The following is a 21,570-nucleotide window of genomic DNA, read 5'->3' on the forward strand; positions in this document are numbered from 1 at the left end:
CATATCTATGTCTTGAATTTGAAAAAAAAAAAATTTCACTAAAGAGGGGTTCGGTGAATGCGCATATGAAACTGGTGGGGTTCGGTGTCTCCAACAAGGTTAAGAACCACTGCCTTAGATGCTGGGGAATCAAAGGCAGACGGCTCTGCTGAAAAATGAAGTAAGGGAGGGTGAGAGGAAAAAGCAGAGAGCTCGAACAGGAAGCACAGCGTGTTTCTGCTCAGTCTCAGAGGTGAAGCCCTGAAGCTGTGTGGTTTAGTGAAATGCTGCCCTCTGCTGCTCACAGGAGGAAACACAGCCTGCAGCTGCAAACAAACAAGCCTCTGCTGCTGAGCCTGTTGTTCTGCAGTTTCACCATTAACCACTAGGTGGCACTGATGTTTCTTTCTGTGAGTTGATCCAGCTGCCCCGACATGAACTCAAGTCTCCTTTTCCAGATCAGTTTCCACACAGTGGGAAAAGGTCATGGAGTGAAGGAAAGGTGTGAAGGAGAGACTTAAAAGGACTTAGGAAAGGAGAAGCAGACTGCTTTTACGTCTCTCCTTAATCATGTCTGCACTGCTGAAACTACACTGTCTACAGGATGGACTACAAAAGCCGGCCTTACATCATCCCAGCGTGTTCTGTCGTTCCCTGCAGGGAAATATAACACTTCACTCAACTGCCAGAATTCAAACAGCTTTATTGTGACTGCAGATACTCCGGGGTCAGTGCAGAAAAACAGCGACAGAAGAAGAAGCAGCCAGACCTGAGTAGGAGGCCAATCACAGCTCGGGGGACACTTGGGGACATTTTTATTATGAAAACTAATTAAAAATACTATAAATGCTTTAAATGAACTATGAAATAAATAAAAAATGAACGGTGGAGGGGAAAAAAAGTTGTTTTCATCTTCATGCAAAAATGTTACATTAATATTATTTTAAAATAATATTTGCAGCAAATATTTGAAAAATGTTTGTTAATGAGCACTGAAATTTTTTATTTTTTTGACTAACAGAGGTTAATGTAGAAAAGAGTTCAGTGAGCTTTGAGGCTGAAATCATCCCACACACTGTTTCTTTTTTTGGTCTTTGGTGACGTCAGAAGCTCTCAGACCAGAGCCAACGAAGCGGTTTGAGGGGAAACGTCACGAGGACGCCGCCGCGCTCACGTGTCTGCCATGAATATGAATCTGAAGCCTGCCAGCTTCCATTAGCGCCTTCTTCAAACTGCTACTAAAATTTAGCCTAGCATTACTTTGGCAGGAAGTGATGTCACTATTAAGAGTCTGACAGATGGCGAGCTGCAGTCTGGAGTCACTCTGAGCGTCGAACATCAGAACAGGACAGGAAATCCAACTTTTTAATAAACAAGCATGTGACATCCAGCTGTGGTGATTTGGATAAGATGCTGATGATGGTGGTCATGGTGATGGCGGTCATGGAGATAGACTTCCTGAGTGGACAGATCGATGCCGTCTCTCGTGTTTCAGAGGGAGTAAAGCTTCAGCTGCTCCTCTATGTCGGCCTCCGTCACCTCCTGGTTCTCCTTCAGCAGCTGGAAGATGGCCGCCAGCTGCTCCTGTTGCACCCTGGGATGTCAACACACACACACACACACACACACGGTTAACAGTTTAGCCTCCAGGATCGTTTTTGTTGTTGATCCTTGCTCAGGTGTTTTCAGATTGTGGATTTGGATGTTCGCTGAATGATTTAAATATGAATGAACCAGATTATTGCAAACAGCTAACAGTCTCACCATCTAATGTGTTGATATGAGCCTTACATAGCTCTGCCTGCAGCTAGCAACCAGGTAGCACATCATTGGACAGTACTGCGCTGAAGTCTTCAGCCAATGAGCTTGACAATGAATGTTTGGTGTGAGCACCTTCATCCTTCAGCTCTCTGAGGATCTCTTCTCCAGGCTTCTTGAAGGACGTTCAGAGCTCTTCTTTGGATGTTTCTGCCTCAGGATGTCCCCACCAATGTTCCCTCTAATGTTTCATGTGTCTGAGCGAACACACTGAGCGGTCCCTTGGACCACTGTGAGCGACAGCAGACGTGTGCACTGTGGTCACGCCAGCATCGAATCCATCCAAGTTACATGGTTTATTAAAATAATCAAATTACAGCATTTACATTTATGTTAGACTACTTTTAATTAACTGCTTTAGCCCACTTACAATGAAAATTTAAAAAAAAATCTTGTTGATGACCTGTGTAGTATGTTAACACTATTGGAAGGAAAAATAACTTGAACTCCAATTTTGAAAACACAACTTTCTTTTTTTTTTCTTTTTTTATAAAGCTCTGACTTGTATTATGAGTCTGTGGTCTGGGAGAGAGTCCTGTAACTCTGTCTGCAAAATACAGTAAATAATGACCAATGTTGGGCAATTAATTATATAGTTACTTCTTCAAAAAAGTTACTGAGTTATGCAAACAACAAAGTTTTTCGCAGCTGTTTACCTAAAAATGCAGCCAATGCGTTTTTTTTAAACAAACATTTCAAACTATTTACAGAACAATCAGCTGTTCTGCATCAAATCTGATGCCACACAAATTATTTGTGCCACTCCAAAAAATAATTTCTGTCCACTATGAGATAAAGGAGAACAACAGCCTGATACCTGCAGGCCTGACAACAGGAGATGTATCACTGCTGTAACACCTGTAACATTCAGCAGTCGCCTCATTGTTCTGACACACACAACAAAACTATTGACTACACTACACACTAACTACACACTAACTACACACTAACTACACAAGATTTGTGCTAAACGTCGCAAATCTATCTCAAAACACGCCGTCACTCCTAAAACTTCCCCCTTCCTAAACATCTAAATGCCATGTTGCCATATCATTTTTTGATTGGTCGACATGGTACATTTTTCCACCAATAGGAAAGGGCGGGTTTTTTTTGGTTTTGTTTTTGCTCACAGGTGGAGAGTGCTTTCGAGCGTTTTCCTTATAAAACGCCGTTTTTACCGTTTCTTCCCGCAGTAAATATAAACAACGATAGTATTCAGGAAGAAAACCAAACATTGCAGATATTTTTATCATAACTCCCGTTTTACGTGGCCGATCAACACAATTTAAAACTGGTATAAAGTCCACACTTTTTCCGTCAGTTGTTCCGTCTGTCCTGCTCACATCTCCAATGGTTGTACACGTTGTCATTAACGTGGCTTCACTTCACATCAGCCACGCCGCTTTGCTAGCTAAAACACCGGTGTCGGCGCATAAGGACACTGTCATAGCCTGTCAACCACGTTGATTAGCTGCGTATATACGAATGTGAATCGCATCATTGGCTGGACTATGGGATAAGGTGGCATCGTTCTAATCCCATACGGGAGCAGCCAGTCACTTACTGACTAACACTGCAAAACAGAATTGTTAAAGTTTTAATTTTAATTTCAATTCAGGTGAGATTTTTTTTTTATGTGCAGAGACCGTGCATGCAGTGCGCAATTGCGCACGCGCGCAGTTTAGAGGGAACATTGGTCCCCACACTGCTTCAGGAATGCTGAGGTCCAGCTCTGGGGAGGCCCATCCATGACTGATAGTGCTCCACTGTGTGTTGGCATGCTTTCACTGCGCTGGCAGTGTGTATGGGATCATTGTCAGGCTGAAAAATGAGGCTGCCAATCAGAATCTTCCAGATGTTACTGCATGTGGATCCAAATCTGATTTTCTTCATTAATCAGCAGTTTTAACTCCAACACACATCCAGCTAAATGAAACCAGTCCAAAGACTCTGGCACTGCAAACGTCTCTGAAAGTGTTTCCACTGAGGAATCCCAGCAGTGGCTGTAAGCTGACGGTGCTGAACTATCTAAATTTGATTCACGAGATATTTTTATCTTGTCTTTACATCTCTCTCATTATTTCGTCTGCCCCTCCTCTATGTTAGGTCTTCAGCCTGAGATAAAACAGGAGCATTTCAGTCATCTGCATCTTGATATTTTGAAACCAGACTTGTCACTCATCACTTTTGATCCTAAATTCTCAGTGAGAGAGAGCGAGGAACAAAAGCCAGCTCCTCCTGCTTCCGGCTCCTTTGCTACTCTCACGGGAAAATAAACGTCATTTTTTATTGAATACGACCTGAAACCAGAGACCGAGACCATCGACCCGACCGGTTTGCTGAGCTCAGAGATCAGCTGAGCAGCAGGCTCACCTCCTGACCTCTTACAGCCAGAGGAGGTCTTAATGCAGGTTTGCCATTTTTGGAGGGACATTCATTTTTTATGTCGTCTGTGGTTCCACTTTTAGTTTTGTATGCGTTGCCTCTAAACAACCACCTGATGGTGCTGTTGTCTCTGTCAGCTCCACCTAAACTTTGAAGCAAAAATGAAGCAAAAACAGGAAACAGGAAAGAATAAACAAACATCAAGAATGGGCAAAAGTATTTTTAATAATCCAGAATTTACAAAACAAAGATCAGAAAGAATCAACAACATGTTTCAAGCTTTTATTTCATGGTTAACATTTAAAATCACAACTGAACACTGAAGCCAGCAGGAACGTTTTATTGCAGCTTGTCATCTAATTTTCTTTTTTCATTTGAAACCAGCAGTGAGAACTAGGTTATACGGAGGTTAACTTCATTAACATTCACTCACATAATTAATTTGTTTGCTTCAGAAAAGCTGGACACAAAAAGCAGACTGTAAAGAAACTCCTGAAGGCACTTTGGTGTGAAGACGTTTGCTTTTCACAAGCAGCTCAAACCTCAAAACTCAACAACAAGAGAAGAAAGCAGGCAGGACTTCCTGCAGGGTCTGGTCTCCATCTCTTCAGAGCTCCTCATCCTCACGGATCAGCTGTAAGAATACAAAGAAAACACAAGTAGCTGACGGGAGTTTGAGATCACAGCTACAGGAAAACTTGTAAAAATGACTCAAACCGTCTGAAAATCCAAACCCGGTGATGCTAAAACGTCCCACAGAGTTAGCGCAGATCTACGGTGTTTAACGTGACGTTGTTCTGGAGTCACCTCAGCTCTGAGAGATGCTAACGCCAACATCTACTCTACTCGAATATTCAGGTTTATAGATGCTGAAGTTTTTTGGGCAGAGAAGTAAATGGTGCTGTACCGAAAACCTCCTCGAGGTTGCTTTGGTGCCTCGTAGTTTGCATAGAAGTCGCCAACTTGCAGCCAGTCATTAACGACTCACTGAGCTTCGTCTTGATGCATTCTCAATCATCCAGGAAAGTAAATCTCCAAAAGAGATTTTTTGGAGACTCACTGAGCTGTTGTGACAGAGCTCGCCTTCAGAGTAAAAGCTGCATGAAATGTGTTGGCTACAGCGATAAGGTACAACTTTTACTTTGAAAGCAAGTGTTCTGTTTCCAGTCTGTGGTTGGTTGGTGTTTGCAGTCTGCATCTCCAGTGCAAACTACAGGAGACTGCAGAGGTGTGCTACCAGTGGGAACATAAAACACACACAGGTTTTAGGTGCAGCACCGCTTTGGGACTGATGTAACCTAGGCAACAGTCACCCTCCAGTCGGGGACAACACATTTTTCCTTGACTGGAGGTTGCTGAGCGGTCACTGGGAAGCCTAAGCTAACATTTCAGTGGAAAGTCCTTCACGAGCGACTCCAGCTGTTAGAGGCAACCAGAGTCAGTTAGGTTAACGTAGACAGAGTTCGACTCATGGAAAACGTTGCCTAACATGGTTAACAACGGCTCTCCTGACAGGTAAAGCAAAGGGCGGCACTCACCGTTAGCTGAGCGTTAGCAGGCAGCATGCAGGGTTAGCAGGCGAGCAGCACAGCTGGACAGAAGCTGACAGATGTGACGAGACCAGAGCGAAGACAGAAATTAATGAGCAGAGGCGAGCGCTTGATCAGCAGCCGGTCCACAGCGACGCTTCACCTGCACAGGTGAGACAGCTGCTGCCTCTCCCTCAGGCTACATCGACAAAGCAAAGTTCTCAGAAGTGTTTCTCCAGCTACAGAACACACCTCCACCCTGATATTATTTATTCACCTCAATCACAATACAGAAAATTCAACAGGAAAAAATGCTGATGATGACAGTCGTTCAGTTCCCACACCTCTAACCCACAGGTCAAAATAAAGATGGCGAGGTTTAAAGTCAATGAGAGTCCACAGTGCTGCACATTCACCACGACTGAAGCAGTGAAACGACCCGCGCTTCATCCCCGGGGACATAAATCGCTGCAGGAAGGACATCGAACATGTGGAGCTTTAGGTGGAAAAATAGAAAAAGTAAAGCTTGTATTATATTTTAACAGCCCCTGAACATGTGCCACTAAAACGTTTAGAAACGCTCTCTGCTTTAGCAGCCCCTCGTCACGGTCAGCGTGTAATAAAATACTCCATATGACAGGGGTGGGGAACTCCACAGTCTCCTGGTCCAGGCTGACTTTGACTGTGTGACAGCTGATTATATTAATATGATGTATTATTATGGTTCTTTTAAATGTGTGCTGTGTTTGACCAGAGGAGGGCGCTCATGGGCAAGAAGCAGTGATCAGTTTTTAAAGAGGAGAGCTGGTGAGCTGCATGCTGCCTGCAGTGGAAAAGTCCAAAAAAGAAACTGAGCTCGGCCGCTCAGACGCAGGCGGGGGACTCTCCATCAAACACGAAGGTCCTCGCTGCTCGTTTTCTCCATAACAGCAACCATTAATTATGGGCCACGGTTTCCTGTGCTTTGGATAATGCACTGAACTGTTTGGCTTAAATGATTCAACCTCTATTTTTATGAATGTCTTTAAGCGCCTCCAAGATCCCATCTGAATCATTGTAACCCTGCTCTGACGTCCGCTGCACAGTTTCTGCAGGAGGCTGATATGAAGTCTGGCAGCCTGCTGCTAGAATCACAGCAGCAGTGATATCAAAGTCCACACCCAGAAATTAAACTGCTCCGGACGAGGCAGCAGCTGTGACGGGCGTCTGCTCTCAGGCCTTTTTGTTTGAGCTCTTCAGGAGATGAACTCAAAGTTTGCAGCTCCACTCGTCTGTGAGGCAGACGAACAGTAAAATCAAGTTACTGTGGCCTCTGCAACAAAGTGTTCCAGTAGTTTATGCAGGTCAGGAAAATGTGTGTGTGAAAGCTGCAGACTGAATCAGAGATGACCAGATACTTGCAGGACAAAGAGACGGGCTAGTAGGAAACATGAAACAGTCCCAGGAATAAAAACCAAATCGAATGATTGTAATGATTCTCAGTGTGAACACACCTCTGCCTCCATAAACAGGCAGTAGCCCTGAAGTAACAGAGATAATGAAAGCAGTCTGTCTGAGGTCAGCGGCTGGACTGAAGAGGAGCATCTCACCTGTTTGAGGTAAAGAAGGCAGCGCACAGCAGGACCGAATCACATGAAGGGGAGTCTGTCTGAGGACGTGTCCACGCTGTGACTGCAGCTTAAGATCTGGATTCTTCACATGACTCAAAGAGTTCCCATCACACTTCTGTGAAAATGCTCCCAGAGCTCGTCCAACCCTGGAGCCCGGGAAACTCACGTCAGTCCCAGCGTGGTCACGTGACCCCGGTGCTCTTTTCTTTTAGATTAAAAACCCGTGAAGCCGCCCTTTCAACACTGAGCGCGCTCCTGCTGCAGCTGGAGGTGCAGAGGGTCTCCTTTGTGTTTAATGTATGGACGTCTTATCCCCGCGGAGAACATGTGACCCACATCGGCCGCCTTTTGTCCCTGCTGGGTCACACTCAGTCGGTACACTGGTGCATGCTGGGAGGTTAAAGGGGCGGGGCTGAGCTTCCTGTTAACAGATGGTGAAGGACAATAATGATAAGAGGATAAGAGGCCGCTGTCTGGAGCGGCAGGCTGGGTGTAAACACAGACCATGTGACCAACAGCAGAGGAATGAGCGTCAGCCGCAGGGATAGACCGATCAATAATCAGTCATCAGCACCTCATGCAGAATATCTCACTGCAGAGACAGGAAACGATTAAAAGTTGGGACACAGAAAACACAAAAACATGTTTTAAATGTTCTCCACATGAAGCGTCAGCAGGGACCCAACCAAGAGTTGGACCCGAACGTCCACAGGAGACACAAACACAGACCCTCCCCACGGAGGAGACTCCACGGTCACAATGAAAGAAATAAGAAAATGGCGGTACACGCACTGCTTTAATATTCCTTCAACTCGTTTTAAATTCCAGTAACATTTTCTGTTTTCTTTTGATGTTGCAGCTGAAACGAATCACATGACTGCTTCTGTGGTTCCATGAAAGCTGATTCTCAGAGTTTATTTTATTGTCATTTTGCAGATTGAATCAAATAATCATTGCACTAAGTTATTACAGATGTTCTTTAATTATGTTCCTCCAGCACATTTACTTCCTTTTATCAACATGTTTGTTCTCCTGAAGAAACCCAGACTTCAGATGAGGGACGTCAAACCTGCAGCTGCTGTCGGCAGCAGGAGAGACGTTAATCAGTTTATAGCTTCTTATTGGACGCTTTGATCTAACTGGCTGCTTTTGTCCCACCGGCTTGCAGCTCTGTTTCTCACTGTGAATGTCGGCGTCAGTCTATCTGTGCTGCAGCGTTAGGGGTGATTAAGGACGGGCAGGGCTGAGGGTTTAGGGAGGGGATATTCTCCTTACCATCTCCTTCCTAGCACACTGAGTCTGCTGAGGCTGATTACAGAGAGGTAAAATCAGACGTGAGCTCTATCCTGGAAAGATAAAGGTGGAGGCTGTCAGACACGTCACTCATACAATCCTGAAAAACGTGCAAATTCTCCAGAAAAAAAAAGGTTGGTGCATGCTGGGATATTCCAGGAGGGAAGGATATAAAAAGAAGCTTAAATTAAAAGTTTGTTTTGTGTCACTTAAAGCCTGATGATCACGATTCTGTGTATAACTGAACACGGCTATCAGACACATGCACGCGGTGTCATAAAGAACCAAATTATAAGTGAGACCAGCACATCACAAGTGTCACATGATGATGATCCTCCCAGTATGCACAACATGTATTCTGATGAATAAGGATGCAACAGTCCCAGTACAGGACGCATCAGGCTGCTGCAGCGGGACTGAGACCAATCAGGGATGAACTTTGACCCAAACCTGTGCAAAACAAAATGCTCCCACACAAACTGCAGCGCTGGCTGTATCAGTCTTTGAAACACGCCCACCTCTCTGCATCCAGCACAGCTGCTGCTGCATGCAGACACCTCATGCACTAACGTAGATCATTTATATTGCTGATGAATGCATATGATCCATCACATGATGCATGACAGCTGATTACAAGAGGACAGAAAAATGACTGTTTGTGGTCAGTTAGCATCTTTTGTGCAAACCTCTGTGTCCCACAGTGAGGAGCGACCTTTCCAGTCCTTCAGTCTGGAGGGACTCGTCCTTTCTCGAGTTTCTCCTGACTCAGAAGGTTTTGGCCTCCAGGTGTTTGACACCCCGCCTCAGGGAGGACGAGGCTGGGGTCAGACTGAACGCAAACAAAAGCCTCGAGGTGCTGAAGGTAACGTCACGCTGCGCAGCTGGAAGCAAACATTCAGAGTTTAACAGATGCTCGGCGAGGATTCTGCACAGGCTTCTCTCAGCAAACTGAGAACAGAGAGGCCCCCCCTTCTCCAGGAACACAGTGCAGCAGCAGCGCCAAGCCACACAAAGCTCCAGTCTCCAATCAGAGTGCTGCAGACGTGCACTCCCCACACCGACAAGAGCAGAAAATAAAAACGGTGAAATCTGCCAGACCTTCGTCCGCAGGCTGCTTCTCTACTTAACTGTGATTTAACAAAGAAGAAACAGAAACTCCGTCCAGCTGCAGGCTCACAGACGGGCACAGACAGTATGTAGCAGCAGATTACATAACACTGCGTTCAGACAGTGTCAGCCTCAGGACGTGTAGAACAGACACGAATGGAGGAGACAGAAGCTGCTCTGGATGTACGAACCAGAACACGCTCTCACTCCAGCGAGGACGGACCAAGTCCTCAGCGAAAGTCTCGATTTGAATAATCAGCTGCCTCAGTTAAAATTCTGCTGGGATGGAAACACAGGAGTGTGTGACGAGCATCAAGAGGCAGAGCTGCTCCCAGCACAGCACAGGTATGACAAAGGTGTACCTGAGGTGGTGCAAGTGGAAGCCGTGGTTCTGGTTCCACACCGAGCCCAGTCTACACGAAGCAGCCGTTTACTGTCAGTGGGTTAAAGTCTCCACCTTTCCTGCTTCTCCCATTCATGGCGTCACGCCCTTCCCTGTTCCCGCCCACTTTTAACCAATCAGCATTCGACTGACACACAGCATCGTCCACACTGAGCCAGGTGCTGATAGAGACAGCTCTCTAACCACATCCATACAATAACTGGTTAATTAAAATCTGATGAGTTCAAATGAAACCTCGGCTGTTTTTTGTTTCGTAGGCTCTTCCATCAAATCACAAATGTCTTCCACGCCGAGTGTCAGAAAGTTTTAAGGAGCCAATCAGCTTTGGTGCTCTGTGCAGCCGACCTGTCCATGCAGGATAGAACAGCGTGATCACGGCACACAGCACCAAGGTCTGTGTTAGCATGCAGTGAAACTATCGGCCAGCTCGAGGAAACCAACCTCTGCTCCTCCTCCATGTCCTCCTGGGTCATCAGCACCGCCACCTTACTCTGTTTCATTCCCGGGGTGAAGCTCAGCACATCAGCAGCTGCAGCCACATCTGGAACAGCAGAGGGAGCGCAGACATGTTAGCATCTGGCTGATGTCAGCTCTAACTCATCAGCTCATACTGACCTGAAGCACATTTTACAAGATTTTTCTTTTTTTTCTTCTTTTAAAAAAAAAAAAAAAATCAGCTCAGGCATACACATTAATATGCTGAGTCACTAACAACTAAACTATTCTGCATCTCTGTTTTCTTTCTTGAAATAACGAGAGCGGCAGGACGCACAGTTTTGGTGACGACGTGAAAAGTTCTTACTGCAGATTTAAAAGAGCTTAGAAGCAAAGTCCAAGCGGTCACATCACTGCAGTCTGTGGTTTATCATTTCTGTCATTGTATTTGTGCGGCAATAACCTCAGAGCACACAAACGCACCTGTCGCTCCACCTGCTGTGTGACAGGTTGGAGGTCATGTGGCGAGCCGTCAGCCTGCACGCCAAGAGCTTTGCTGCCTGTTCAAGATTAAGTATCATCTTCCTGCAGCAGATGGCTGCTCCACCTCTACGCACGCCGGCTGATACAGTAACCCCGCTCTGGCTCAGCCAGCGTCGACAGCCGGCCGCACAGAGCACGGTTACTCATCATGCATGAACCTGGATACTGATCCAGACATCCAGGTCACAGTGATCACAGGGAGCAGCCGGATTTCCTCCTTGATTCATTAACAGCAAATCAGCTGTTCTAAAATATATTCCTCTAGGTCACACGTTGTATTTCAGTAAGCCCAGCATCTGTGTACACTCCTAATGTTTCCTGGAAGTGACTTATCTGTGACGCGCAGCTGCTGGCCTCTACAACGAGCAGTTTTCTGCTCAAAGATTGTCTTCAGTGTAAACAAAGCTGACACATAAATCCAGAGCACGTATGTGGGAGCTTCAGTGTTCACAGCGGGCTCAAACTTTCAGCACGTTTAGTCTGTTCAGCAGAAGTTCTGCATGTTTTAGCAGCATATATACTGATCCTGAGAATCAGTATGACCAATGTCATTGTCACATACATGTTACACCACATGTCACTGTTCAAAGCAAATGTTTTTGAGGTGTTGGCATTGAGACGTTCACGAGCCTTGAGCCAACAGTTGTCGTGATTTGGCGCTAAATAAATAAAGTAAAATTGAAATCAGTACACAGGCTGTACTGAATTATTTAACAGGTTTTTTAACAGGTTTGGCTTTTCAAATTTATGTTCAACAGAAGAGGCCCCAGGATAGAGCCTTGGGGTGCTCCTAATATTTAATTACTTAGACACTAGGCAGTCCTTGGCCAAGAAATAAAACCAGTTCTGGACTCTCTCCTCAGTCTCATGTGGTCCACTGAGGTCAACTAAGACCAAAACCTCTCTGAACAGAGACAGGAGAGTAGAAATGCACAGTCCAGCTAGCAGACTTACCATCATCCAGGATGGTCTCTGGTTCTGGTTCCTGCTTGCGCGATGGTTCTGTCAGACCTTCATTGGGACCGGGCATCTGCTCAAGCAGTTCTTCAGGTTCAGTCGCGGGCTTCTGGGCTGCCACTTCAGACACGAGCACAGGCTCTGGATCAGTAACAGGTTCTGGGACAGTTTTGGGTTCAGATACGAGTTCAGGGGACCTGGCTGGTTCTGATAAGGGCTCTGCTACAGGTTTGGACTCTGGGGTAGGTTCTGCAGCTTGTTCTGGGCCTGATACCAAGCTTGGTATGGGTTCAGACACTGCTGCTGCTTCTTGTGCTTCATCTGGTTCGAGAACAGGTTGTGGGTCTGACACAGCTTCAGAGACAAGTTCTGATACTGTGACTGATTCTGGAACAGACTTTGGCTCTTTTGTTGGTTCAGGGACTGCTTCTGGTGCTGGTGGTTGCTCTGCTCTTGTCTCTGGTACTTTTATTGGTTCTGCCACAGGTTCTGGTGCTCTGACTGCTTCTGTGACCTCTGGATCTTCTGCTGCTTCTGGCTCAGCTTCTGGTATCTTCGCTGGTTCTGGGACATGTTGTGGTTCTGGGACAGCCTGAAAAGAGAAAGATTATAAAAACAGTTCACAGCAGTGGACGTGACAGTTGAACGAGCAGCTCGCCGACTGTCAAAACTGAGAAGTGTTTACTGATAAATCTGAAGTCTGGAATCTGCTTTGGGAAAGTTTATGAATGACGTCATTCTGTAATTCAAAGTAATTTTTCCTTTTGAGAAAATTAAACAGATTTCATGAAGGCTGGTTTTTGATAACTTTAAAGACCTTTATTACAAAATGTTTTTTTAGGATTAGAGACCGTTATTACACAGTAAAAGCGCAGTTACCCTGTCAATGTGCAAATATTGTCTTGCTTGTTCAAATTTCACTGGCGCTGGATTTTGCTGACTCGGGGAACCGAACCCAGACGCTTTGAATCTGGGGCGCAGAGGAAAACCCAACAACCGCCATGAAAAGAAAATTTCATGAAGCAGAGAAATGTAATATCAGCCAGAATTAAAGGAAGACTTATATTTCAGTAATGAAAAATACCTGGACACGTGTGGACTCCGGCTCCCTGTAATGACCTCTGCACAGACCAACTCATCTGGAGGTCATTACTGTCACTTGCAGCACCTCCACAGCAACACTGGGACAAATAAAACCCTCCTCAGCTAACCCGTCCCTTCCTTGACACCCAGCAGCTCATCCATACAGCTATATACAGTGTATGTACTATATATACCCAGGTATATATCTAGCGGCTGACCTCCCTGCTTGGCTGTACTGTTGCACCTGTCTGTATTTTTGAAGTGCTGAGGTTGCACACATCGACATCCAAGCAGCAGATCTGGTTTCTGCCTCAGCCTCTCTGCTTTACCACCATCCAAACTTTCCTCCTGTCCTCGTCTTTAGGAGGCGCTTGTGGCCTTAAAGAAACCAAACACTTGGAAGGCTGTATGGAGACGAAGGAACTTTGAACTCTATTAAACTGAGATCTGTGACTGCGTACAGTGAGCTCATCGCCGAGTTCTAGAAAGCAGTCCAAGATGATCTGAGCTTTGAGACCTGGAGCTGGCCTGAGGTCATACAGGGATGGGCTTGGCCAGCAGCAACACTCGGGCAGTGTAAACCATGCTAACCTGGTACTGAAACCTCCCCACACCATCACACGAGCAGCAGCTGGAGCACAGGCAGGATGGATTCATGCTGTCATGTTTATTCCAAACTGACCATCTGAACATTGCAGCAGAAAGAGACTCATCAGACCAGCAAACATCTTCCTCTATTGGTGTGTGAACTGAAGCCTCAGTTTCCCGCTCTCACTGACAGGAGTGAGACGGTTGTGTGGTCTTCTGCTGCTTCAAGGTTCAGAGATGCTCTTCTACATACCTTGAATGTAATGAGTACCTATTTGAGTTTCCGTTTCCTTCCTATCAGTCTGTCCATTCTCCTCTGACCTCAAAGCATTTTCACAGAGAGGTATGATAAGGTACATCAAGTTTATAGGATGCTAAATCAAAATGACAAAGTAGTAAATCATAGATTAGAAAGTGAACGATGCCATTTCTCCAGCAAACGTCAGTCAGACAGTGATGTGTCACAGTCTGATTGTTGTAATGAGGCGGACCATAACAGCCCCTGAACTAGGACGTTTGGATCATATGAACAAAATGTCTCTTCAGCTCATACGTAAAAATGTGAAACGTCTTCTAGGAAACGGCCATATTTATGAGTATTAACCGATCTTGAGCCCAGAGAAATGGAGGCAGAAATCTTTTTTTGAAAAACTAATAAAGACCCGCCCTGCTCCATCAGTCTTGCCCTGACCCAGAGAGACCCCACAGTCTGCTGCTGGTCTCACCACCGAGACAGCTGGTGCACGCTTGTCTTAATCCCACAGCAGTCCTCCATCACAGCCTCAAACTGGCATGGCATCTGTTTAGCCGGAAACACGGGTCTCTTCCTCTGAATTCCTGAGCTCTGAAACACTGAAATACCCACGGTGCTAAATGCAGCTCATTAAATCGCTCTGTGAGTCAGCAGGATGATGAGGACGGGCCCTGTTTGGACTCCGGGCCTAAACCGGAAAACAGTTTGTTAAAGGAGTCGTGATGAGGTCATCGTGTGCAGCGGCGTCCTTTCAGGCAACAAACATCAACTTCCTAATTTGGAGAATGTATCTACCAGGCAGCACGAAAGTTAATGTGTGACCAATTTACCATCAGCACATAAACCATCAAACTCAGATAACACGACTTAAACTCTATCGACAGATTATTTTTGATATGAATATGCAGTGAAGGAATGAGACGTTTGCTACGGGAGATTTTCTGCTTTCTGTTCGTAGCCCGACTTCAAACGAGCGATTGCATTCATTCAGTCAGAACAGACTATGACACCAAATTAGGATTGTGAGCTCTTTAATTGGTACTATGTTCTAAACTCATTAACAGTCATTATAAGATATGATTGCAAGAACTTAGAACTTACAAAGAAATCCCACAAAGGCTGAAAACAAGCTCTTCCACTGTGGATTAGGCCCAGTCCCCGCCGCCTTCACCACCTCTGAGAGCACGTCCTGCTAAGCATATCTGTAACATTACACTGAGTGCTGTGCTCCTAAAAGCCATTTCAGCTCCATAACAGGCGCAGAGGAAGCATCAGCTCAGCTGGCATGTGGGGAATTCACTGAGCTACCTGAGCAAACCGTACAGAGCACTCAGACGTCGGACACATGATGCAAACGCTTCAACTGCCAAGCTTTGCTTTGCTTCTTTTCTTAAACTCTGTTTCTTACACCTGCAAATTACAAACAAACCTTCAGATTTTCTTTGAACCACATCCAGCAGCTCTGACAGCAGACGAGGAGCTCGGTGAGACAGGGAGGAGGTCGGGGTGGATGGATGGGTCAGCTGATTACTTCAAGCTTTCAGGTAATGTTACAGTGGAGCCACAGCAGGTAAATGTTACAGAGGGCTTATTGGTGCTGTTTGAGGGCAGCTGAACGCTGTGAACACAGCTCTGCTCTTCTGTTATATGAGATTATAAAGTTTACAATGAAAAAGAAAAACGTAATTAATCAGAATAAAATCAATCCACCAGCTGGGCCCACATGGATGTTACAGACTGCAGGTGATTTGGTCTCATCTGATATAAGAATTCTTGCTCCACTGATTTTGGAGACGGTTGCTTGGCTACAGTTATCATTTGCAGGTCTTCCCATAAATTTCATCCCAGTATGATTCAGCTGAGGGCAGCGTGCCGAGGCGAGCGCTCCAGCCTCTGTGTGAACAGACTCTTTGTTATCCTCCTGCTCGCTGCCCTATCTCCACTTCAGCTGCTGACTCCACCTCCATTTACGACGGAGACACTTCCACCGTGTCCTCTCACACAGATCATCTTACTTCTACTTATGCAAACCAACATCTGTGAGACAGAAACATTTAGATTCAGAGTGCGAGGCCAATCGCTGAGACCGGCCCTCGGTGTGTCTGCCTTTCACATCCTCTGTTTCAGGCTCTGGTGGTGCTATAAAGAGCAAACTCCTCCCCAGTGCCAGCAGCTACAACCAATAAACACCAGGAAGTTCTCTCAGAGGCCGGGTGGGGACAGGGTGTGGTTGCGGCGGTGGTGGTGAGGGTGACGGTGCCAAGCTCAGTGTAATCACCACATTGTTTTGTCCCGGATTTGATGCCCAGCCAGCAGCTCTGTGGAGCAGAGGAATACCGAGCCAGAGCCGAGCAGGCCTCAGAGGGAGGAGGAGTAGAGGCAGGAACGGCGCCAGGCCGGGGGAAATACCAGCAGAGGTATGTCAGGCTGGAGAGAACGGCTCACAGCTTCCATGACTCGCTGCTGCTCAGTTTGATAAAACCCAAAGGAGACGAGAGTCCCACGTGTTTGATTTCATGTATAGTTGTTCCTGAAACACCAAATGTGGTGACTGTTTCCTCCAGGAGTTCATGCACATCCTGTTAAAACCTCGGCTCTTTTTATCTTAATGACCTTGTAGTACCATATCACCCTATTAGAGCACTTCGCTCTCACACTGCAGGCTTACTTGTTGTTCCTAGTGTATTTAAAAGTAGAATGGGAGGCAGAGCCTTCAGTTTTCAGGCCCCTCTTCTGTGGAACCAGCTTCCAGTTTGGATTCAGGAGACAGACACTATCTCTACTTTCAAGATTAGGCTTCAAACTTTCCTTTTTGCTAAAGCATATAGTTAGGGCTGGACCAGGTGACCCTGAATCCTCCCTTAGTTATGCTGCAATAGACGTAGGCTGCCGGGGGATTCCCATGATGCACTGGGTGTTTCTTCTTCACTCACTATGTGTTAATAGACCTCTCTGCATTGAATCATATCTGTTATTAATCTCTGTCTCTCTTCCACAGCATGTCTTTATCCTGTCTTCCTTCTCTCACCCCAACCAATCACAGCAGATGGCCCCGCCCCTCCCTGAGCCTGGTTCTGCCGGAGGTTTCTTCCTGTTAAAAGGGAGTTTTTCCTTCCCACTGTCACCAAAGTGCTTGCTCATAGGGGGTCATATGATTGTTGGGCTTTTCTCTGAATGTATGATTGTAGGGTCTAGCTTACAATATAAAAGCACCTTGAGGCGACTGCTGTTGTGAAATAAAATTGAGTTTTCACTATCAGCAGGTCAGTTTTTCTAGTGAGCGGCATATCTGGCCGAGAGCGTGGAGTCATGAACCGTCACATAGCCTGGTTATCGAGCTGCGTGCAGACTGAATGAAAGGTGTTCACTCAGCAGAACCGGAGACTTAATGAGCAGCGACTCATTTGAAGCCTCAGGACGTTAGAAGAACTGCAGGTTTGGCTCCAGCTCGTGTTTTAATGAGAAATCTGCTGCTGTTCTCATCACAAACTGATGTTTACAATGACAGTAAGAAGAAAGCCGGGGATTCTGGCAGCAGATAAAAATCTGTTTCTGTTGTTGTTGAACTTTAACTCCCGAGTCTGCTAATAAATCTGAAGCTTCTCCAAACACGCTCAGCTGTTTTCATGCGTCTCAGCCTGATTTCTCCTTCTTCTTCAGCCGGCGTGACTGTGTGACATGTTTCTGCTTAGCATGTTGGACTGATCCTTCTGCTAACGTTACAAAACTCCACCTCCATCCAGACTGCAGCCTAGATAAGGCAAACACAGAGAGAGCAGCGCTTTGTGCCCAGATTATTGCAATAAAGAGTTTTTTATTGTCGCTGGTGTGCTCGGGCTGGAAAAAGTGCTGCTTCTCGTTTAACACGTGGAAACAGAAGAAACATCTTTAGCTCAAAGTCAGCAGTGAAAGTTGTTTCTTCAGAGCTGGTTAACATTTCCTCTCCTTCCTCATTCTTTGAAAGTGTGTCGCTCGTGGCGAAGCAGCTCTCCATTTATGGAGATGTGAGCGAGCTCACGTCGTGCAGCTTTCACAGGAGGAACGAGAGGAAACTCTGCTGTTTAGTCTCTGCGTCAACATCAGAATCAGCACAAGCATCAGCTGACAGTGAAATAAAAATACATATTTTTAAAACTTGAATATTCTTCATGGATTTTCTTGGAATAAGTCTATACGTCTTAATTCTTTCCTTTGCAGCAGTAAAATGTTAAATTAATATTTAAATGATTCTAATTATAATAATTAATATTATTGTAATGTTTTCTACATTTCCCAAACATAATGTTCCTTATGTTGTGGTTCCCAGCTCTAACACACCACAAAATGATCATTTGACTATGTCAAATAATCCAAACTAAACTGAGTGTTTTATTCCAACGGTCAGAGCAGGAAACTCTCCTACAGCACATCTATGGAGCAGGAAGGCTGAGGGTTTGATTCCCGACACTCAGCATGAGCAAACTTTCTTCCTTCTGTCTGAATGTAAGTTTTAGGTAAAATAGAAAGTGCAGTCAGTATCCCTTTGGCTGTGCTGCTGTTACTCCCACACAGAAAACAACACTCGCTGTGTTCCAGCTCTCAGACAGACGTCCTTTATGAACGCTGTGAGATGGCCCACGATGCATTGCGGCAGTCGTACAGTAAGCCTGACAGCTGCAGCTCGGTGTGCTTGGGTAACGTTATCAGGGGAGACTCAGCAACTCAGAGTCGCTGGATTTAAAAAGTGGGATCAGCAGGTTGAACTCACAGCTGTCAAACATGCACGTACCCACGCCACAGCGCCACACCCACCTCCTATAGGTGGTGTCAGTGTGGAGTTAGTGTCTGGCACCAAATATAGACGGTTAGTCGGAGACCTGTCACAGCAGCGGTGAGCACATTCTGCAGGCTGTTTAAAGATGGCGGGCAGATGGTTTGCATGTTTAACAGCTCTCACATCAGCAGGTATTCAAACGAGTCCAACACCACAGCTCGTGTGTGCATTTCACTCCACCCCCCCAAAAACAGTTCAATATTTCCATAAAGACGAGTCAGAGTGTGCACAAGCAAATCCACCAATCACAGGGAAAAGGTGGTGACCATGTTTGGGCATCGGGCCTCCAGTCGTCAGCAGGAGTCAGTCCAGAGTGCACCCGCCGTTTACTGGTGGACGGTTATTAATCACTCACAGAGCAACACACACAGGTAGCTCGATGAGAGCAGGTGGTAACTCGGGGCAACCAAACATCCAAATGAAGCTCTACAAGCTGCAGTTCCTCTCACGTCCACTAGAGGCTGCAGCAGTGAGTCAGTCCCACAGACTCCCATGTTAAACCTTTATAGCAGAAATAAACATGTTTACAGCCTGATGCACAAACTGCTGGCCTCTGTGGATCGTTTCCTCCTTCACAACACCTGTTTATAGCTCACCTGTTTAAATTGTATTTAACCCGCAGTGAAATGTAACCTGGCACGCTCCTCGACTTGTGCAAAAGGGGGGAGAGAGAGAGAGCTTAATGTTTGCATTAAGGCTCCTGCATCTGCTAGCTTCACCTGAGCTGGACCTCTGGACCTGTTTGTGGGGTTGGGAGCATTGGTAATGACATCATGTGACCAATAATATGTCTGCTGTGAGGTCCCTGTACCAACCAACTGTCCAATAAGGCTGAGCTAGATTTTGATTGGCTGTTACTGAGAAGTAATGATAAGGGTTGCTATTGTTAGCCTTCTTTTATTTCTGGTTTAAAAAACTAAGATGGCAACAGTCAGTAAGCTCGACGTCCGTTTTCCATATACAGTCTGTGATAACTGCAGTTTCACTGAGAGCACAAAATATGTTAGTTAGTGATTAGTCAATATAAATAAAGATGTAAAACAAAAACAAACAGGCACTAAAATAAACTGATTCAAGCAGGAAGTTAATGTGGATGTAAAGGAGCACCTGCCATCACCTCCAATAATCAATCAGACTGATTAAACAGCAGCTTCCTGTCATCTCTGTCTGATCTGCCAGTTATGCTTTCAGCCAATCACCGTTAACCTGCTCAGACGTCTCAAAAACACACGAACACAGATCGACTGCATTTGGTCCAAAACTGTTACAGAGGAATCATCATTTTACCTTAATGAGGAAGTTTATCTGAACTTTATCCAGTGAAAAGGAGAGAGAGAGAGAGAGAGAGTATATCTCCTGTGGACAAACAATAACCTGGTGTTTGCTGTTAATCGTCTTTTTAATCATCTGTTTATATAAAGTGACAGTAAATGATTAAAAATATCCGTTACCACCTCCTTTAGATACAGGTGATAAAACTGAAGGACTCTGAGGTATTTAAAGGCTCCCTGTCTGACAGGCTGCAGTTACAAACTGCGTCTCGTTTGTACTTTTTACATCTTTTATTGCTTATTGATCAGTTTTGGAAAAAAAGTTTATTTCCCGGGTTCGTAGATCTGCGTTTTATCAATTAAAAGTAGCCGCTTCTCGTAAAAAACAAAACATACAAACAAACAAACAAAAAAAAACATTATTGCGACAAACCAATCTGATCAATAACAGCATCGATGGAGCTCACCTGGATCGTCTCGGCGGCCCCAATGTCCTCCACGCCCGGAGCTGGGGGCTCTGGTCGCAGGGAGGCTTCGGACTCTTCTTCCAGAGCTCCTTGTGGAAGAAGGTCGTCTCCGTACCCGAGTTTGGACCTCTTGCTCCCGGCAGACGAGGAGGAAACATCGGGCTTCCTGCTAAGGAGCGACGTAGCGAAATAAATGGCAACGACGGTGAAGAGGATGGCGGGGATGATGACGGCGGGGTCCAAGTCCATGATGGAGAGTGTGTGCGTGCGTGTTCAAGAGGAGGCTGAGGACCGTGTGTGTTAATCAGGCTGCGATCACACACACTGAGCCTCATCCCGCCTCCTCACACAATCTGACCTCAACAGCTGACACACACACACACACACACACACACACACACACACACACACACACACGGGCAGCAGCCGGATCTGCTTCACAATAAAATCTCCAAGTGGATAAAAAAGTCATTTCTTTCAAGCGTTCAAAATAAAAGCCTCACATTCAGGATGCAGGGGTTTTCGAAATTAAAGACCTAAAACTCAAATGCGGAGTTTAGAATAAGTTTTTAATATAAAACAGTCTAACGTTTGTTTAGCGTTACTTTTCAAAATAAGAGACCTGACATGTAGGGCACAATAACTCGCAGGCTTCTTGTTCAAATGAACATGACTTATACAACTTTAAACTTTCAAAATAAACTATCTTACACACCGGCTACCACAGCATTGAAGAATGGCTTCAAAAAATAAAAACCCTACAAACAGCACGTAAGTCCAGTCAGATATTTCAAAATAAAAGTCGTTAACAAAGGGGTAAAAGAGGCATCGAGGGCTAATTTTCAAAGTAAAATACCCCATGAAAGCAGTTAAGCTGCTTACCAAAACAAAACCCCAAGCCTAGCGTCTGCGTGGGCATTTAGTTTTCTTTTCTTTAAAGTGAATTCAAAGGCACCGGAAGCTCTGCTCGGACTGCAGCCTGACCATCAGGCTGAACAACACCCACAAGAAGCTTTAAGCGGTCACGTGCTGAGCA

General features: G+C 45.6%; 1 protein-coding gene across 4 annotated transcripts; it reads right to left on the bottom strand.

The window, feature by feature from the left end:
* Nucleotides 1-665: 665 nt before the first annotated feature.
* Nucleotides 666-20,880, bottom strand: si:ch73-366l1.5 (FILIA-N KH-like domain-containing protein). Of its 4 annotated transcripts, none has more exons than XR_010093830.1 (5): nucleotides 20,535-20,880; nucleotides 12,057-12,651; nucleotides 10,566-10,665; nucleotides 5,721-6,207; nucleotides 4,388-4,816 (listed from the first exon to the last, which is right to left on the bottom strand). XR_010093830.1 is itself a non-coding variant. In XM_063472559.1 (5 exons), exons 1-4 carry the CDS (start codon nucleotides 20,781-20,783, stop codon nucleotides 8,634-8,636), a joined length of 978 nt encoding a protein of 325 aa, XP_063328629.1. In that variant the 5' UTR covers nucleotides 20,784-20,877; the 3' UTR covers nucleotides 4,388-4,816; nucleotides 8,597-8,633. The 4 variants fall into 4 exon arrangements, 3 of the variants coding, with proteins under 3 accessions (XP_063328628.1, XP_063328629.1, XP_063328631.1); XM_063472559.1 differs by lacking the exon at nucleotides 5,721-6,207 and adding an exon at nucleotides 8,597-8,667 and having other exon boundaries at nucleotides 20,535-20,877; XM_063472558.1 differs by lacking the exons at nucleotides 4,388-4,816; nucleotides 5,721-6,207 and adding an exon at nucleotides 666-1,573 and having other exon boundaries at nucleotides 20,535-20,876.
* Between the last annotated feature and the right edge of the window lie 690 nt (nucleotides 20,881-21,570).

This window comes from Pelmatolapia mariae, linkage group LG4 (assembly GCF_036321145.2).
Source record: "Pelmatolapia mariae isolate MD_Pm_ZW linkage group LG4, Pm_UMD_F_2, whole genome shotgun sequence".
Taxonomy (NCBI): Eukaryota; Metazoa; Chordata; class Actinopteri; order Cichliformes; family Cichlidae; genus Pelmatolapia; species Pelmatolapia mariae.